The sequence below is a fragment of the Halyomorpha halys genome, unplaced genomic scaffold, assembly GCF_000696795.3.
Source record: "Halyomorpha halys isolate HHAL.00 unplaced genomic scaffold, Hhal_1.1 Scaffold78.1, whole genome shotgun sequence".
NCBI classification, from domain to species: domain Eukaryota; kingdom Metazoa; phylum Arthropoda; class Insecta; order Hemiptera; family Pentatomidae; genus Halyomorpha; species Halyomorpha halys.
The window spans coordinates 365349-369994 of record NW_027108467.1 but is presented as its reverse complement, the minus strand read 5'-3'; the positions used below and the strand labels follow the sequence as shown (position 1 = coordinate 369994).

Here is a 4646-nt window from a genome sequence, read left to right as displayed (position 1 = left end):
ACCGCACCCGGACCATATTCCTTTCATCTTTACACACGGTCAATCAATAATCTTCCAGTAATAAATACAATGGATGAATGTTTTAAACACTTGAAAGTCTTGGGAAATCACCCATTGGTGTACTTCAAGCATTAATTTAAATTAGAAGGTCCCGTGGTCATCTTCTTTTCAGACGCCTCGGAAGATTATCAGGGATTTTTAAGAATGAGAGATTAAGAACTAATGGGTTAGGATGGGTAAGGAGTTTGGAATGAAAAAACGCATATCTGTTTTGGGACAAATCTGCAACGAATGGGATGTTAAGGTCTTTGTGGGTGAGTTTATTTGTAACATGATAAGAAGCATCAATCGAGAGGAATTTGATGATTTGGTAGAGCCCCAGAGCTATATAATTCCATATTTTCAAATTAGTCTGTTTATCATAGTGTATTTTTAGTAGTGAATGGGAAGTTTAGAGCGTTTGCCAAGTAGGTGTTGTAGCAATCGAAATCTACGAGCAGTTTCTTGTCGTTTCAGTCTTGTATGTGGATTCCTAGTAAGTCTCTTGTCAAGATGGAGTCCTAAGTATCGAATCTGTTCAACAGGCGTTAGTAGAGTATTTAGAAAGGATACTGTAGGACAGGAGGGTTGAGGTTTATGACGGAGAGTAAAGGTGATCTGGTGAGATTTGTCAGGATTTATTTTGATTTTCCAGTTTTGACACCATTCTTCAATGGATGTTATGTGTGTCTGTAGTGTTTGTGATGCATTAGTAGGGTCGTTGTTTACAGACAGTATACATGTGTCATAAGCGTATGTTATTAGGATTGTATTAGGATGCGTTGAGATGTCAGCTGTATAAACCGTATAAAAAATGAGACCTAAGATAATACCTTGAGGAACACCGGTGGTGTTCAAGCACTTTATTTTACTGCTATAGAAATAACGTTTGGCCTTTAAAACAATTATGAAAGGTTATACTGTTCATTAGGTTTTAACTAATCTAATTTAGATGAACCATCTCCCAAGAAGTACGTTAATAATATTTAAAATAGTACATTATATTAAAAAAAAAAACAACAACAACTTAGTTATACTAGTAAATCTATTCAGATTATTGAGAAAATAAGGTTGTTCAACGACCACTTTTTTTCTGTTAATAGTACCATGTGCATTTTGAAATAAGAAAACAGTACTGCGCATGCTTCTGAGAGTTTTTCGCAGTCAAAAGTGGTTGTTGTGGTTGGAACCAGATTTTTAAAAAAATAATTTTATATCTTACTGTGTCATTACTTTGATAACGTCGGGATGATACACTAAACTGGTTTCAACACCAAAAAGGCTTTCTGAAAAAATAAATAAAAGTTAAATACATCATTACTGTTTAAAACGTCGAAGAAAAATAATGGATCTTGTAATTGGGAGGGAAAGGGGAAAGAGAGGAATAGTACAAGAGCCTAAGAGGAGAAAAAAGGCAGTTAATTCACCCCAATTTTTGATTACTTTGATGAAAACTATGTATAATTACTAGTCAAAATTTATGAGTCTGCCAAGTATAGGTAGGAGGAATAAAAAATGGCGGCTGCTTGAAAGCGATAAAATAATTTAATTTTTCATTTGGAGCTCTATATCTTAAAAATTAGGAACAACATAAGAAAACCTGAGAGAACATCATTTAAAGAAGAGCAAATTTGATAAAATATGAGCCCTAATAAAGGTATTTACGTTAAATAGTTTTCGAGATATAGCTTTTTAAAAACCAACATTTCATAAAAATGTTGTATGGGATGAAAGATCAGTAGTTAGTGAATTTATTTTGAAAAATCTATTTCTCAAAAACCATTAGACGTACAGATGTCTATTAGCACTCAAATCTAGCGTTAATTTGCGTTAAATTTTTATTTGCCAAATTTATATTCATATGTGAATATCATAAAAACTACTACCCCTACGAAGATAATTGTCATAAACTACTCAAAGTACTATAAGTAATTAGATTTATTTTTTATTTATATAGTTGTTTGAGAGTGGTTTAGTTTCTTTTTAAAACAATTTTGATCTCTTTTCTCTCAACTTTATTCTTTTTTAACATCCGACGTTTCGACCTCTCAGGTCATTCTCGACCGATCGATCAAACAGTTTGGGGTTTGATAATGAACATAAAAGTGGTTACTGAAAGTTTTAAATTTAGGAAATAATTTAATAGAAGAAATTATTGGGACAAAGGCAATTAGCCGGCAGTAATGAATTTTAAGGAAAAAAAGGAATGAAGAAAGAATAAGGAATCCTTGAGAATGACCTGAGAGGTCGAAACGTCGGATGTTAAAAAAGAATAAAGTTGAGAGAAAAGAGATCAAAATTGTTTTAAAAAGATACTATAAGTAAGTTAAATTTCCTTTATTTTGACTATTGGCAGACATATGTGCGTCTTATGGATCTAGAGATCAAACATTTTATACGAACAACTAAAAATTAACATTTTTGAGTTTATTTTGTCAAATATCGTAAAAACTACTACTTCTACAAAGATAAACATAATTGTAGTAAATTTATCTACCTTTAATTTGAGCGCTGGCAGACATCTGTACGTTAAATTGTTTCTGAAATGAAGTTTTCCATAAATCAAACTTATTATCTGAATAACTATAAATAAATTTATTTTAGCAAATATCATGAAAACTACTATTCCTACGAAGGTAAAGGTCATAAACTTCTGTATAGTTTATTATACTTGCTTTAATTTGAGTGCTAATAGACTTCTGTACGTCACATAGTTCCTGAGATATAGAATTCTCAAAATAAATTAACTAAATACTAATCTTTTAATAAATAATTCAAAACACTATCCAAATTATAGTCTCAAAACTTTTATTTCTTTTACACGTCCAACTCAATTGGCCCAATTGGCCGAAACGTTGGACGTGTAAAAGAAATAAAAGTTTTGAGACTATAATTTGGATAGTGTTTTGAATTATTTATTAAAAAATTGCCAGTCTCAAGAAAGAATTTTAAGATTATAAATAAATACTAATCTTTCAGTAGTTTTTTAAGAATGTTTTCTTTTTAAAAAGCTATATCGCGAGAACTATTGGACGTAAATAGCTCTTTTAAGGCTAATATTTCAGCAAATTTACTCTTATTTAAATAATGTTCTCTTAGGTTTTCTATTATTGTTGGCAATTTTTAAGATATAAAGCTCCGAATGAATAATTAGTGTTTTTTAAGGTTTTGAAACAGCCGCCATTTTTTATTTCCCCTTATATACTTGGTAGACTCATCAATTTTGACTATTAATTATACCTAGTTTTCATTAAAGTAATAAAAAATTAGGGTGAGATGACTGCCTTTTTTTCTTCCCGGCTCTTGTAGTACCGGCTCTTGGCAACCGTTCGCTACTATGAGACCAAAGACGTCAGCCCGGCGAATCACATCTGAACTCACCCACAGTGGCGTGTTGTGTTACGCCTATGGTTTTAGGATGCAGATCTACACTACAGGAGGTTGCCAACATCAAATCAACCACTTTATCTGCACATTTAATGAAGACATTATAGTAGTAACTGTCTACATGCGATCTTTTCAGACAAGAATTATATTCCTTTCTCTTCAGCTTCCATAAATCATCGGCCCCTGCAACACAAGTGAGTTATTACATAAATATCAATGCAAAGTAAATATTTTGTCAATACGTTTAATAAGAAATAAATAATCGAAGTTTGTTCAGACTACCGTTTTAATATAAAACCAAATAATCATGAAAAAACTATACTATCTTAAAAATATTCTACATTATTTTTTCAATTTCTTGTTGTCATTATTGTTTCTTATTATACATGATATGAGGTGTATGTAACTGTGATGCAGCCCAGCACTCTTTATTTATTGGTTTAAACAATTATAATAAATATTTATAATGAATTAAGTTGCTATGTATCGAGGAATTAGCCATGATTTCAACAATATGTCGTTTATTAAGGTTTTTTGCTATCTGTCCCCGATACCTGGTTAGGATAGGAGTCTCTTACTGCGTCCCCGGATATGAAAACATCTGTGTTAAGTTTGTCACATTACCAGAGACCCCTGAGAAAATTAGATTGGCTAACCTTTAACTGTTCTAACAAAAATGATAGCTTGTGACGAGGGACCAGAATCAAATTAACCAGGTGCAGGCCCTTCCTGGACAAGTCAAACTTTTTGTTACACATCCTCGGTCCTGAGGAGGGGGACGCCTGCCTCGGGAGTCTTCGGACATCGATAACCAATCAGAGAAGAGATTTAAAAATAAGGTAACGCCCCAAAAGGGAAGTGGGAGAAAAAGACAAGAGAGAATTTACAAGAGAAGAGGAGAGCACTCAAGAGGAAGGCTCAGACGAGTGAGGACAGTCAGGAGGCAGACTCAGAGGAAGCACTTGGACCAGAAGAAGGCCAGGAGACCTGGACATCCCTGATGAAACAGAAGACGGGTGTCTTATCTAGTGGGTACGGCACTACATCCCACGGCATCAGCAGCTATAAGTATAAATTAACTAATAAGTAATCATGTAATAATTTATATTTTATGGCAACCTTTATCTGAATCATTTGAATCATAACAAATTGTAAATAAATACTTAGTTTCTTTATGTAGTTTATATACTATTATATAACCCAATATATCACTCTTTATT

The 4646-nt window shown here is 32.7% G+C and overlaps 1 protein-coding gene across 1 annotated transcript in view; it reads right to left on the bottom strand.

Moving 5' to 3' along the window:
* The window catches only part of LOC106692906 (cytochrome P450 4c21), a 21150-nt gene that overhangs the window by 8351 nt on the left and 8153 nt on the right, over positions 1–4646 (bottom strand). The window contains exons 4-5 of the mRNA XM_014439146.1: positions 3421–3609; positions 1262–1325 (exon numbers count right to left, since the gene is read on the bottom strand). Of these exons, the coding sequence (XP_014294632.1) occupies positions 1262–1325; positions 3421–3609 (253 nt within the window). The remainder of the gene's footprint in view (positions 1–1261; positions 1326–3420; positions 3610–4646) is intronic.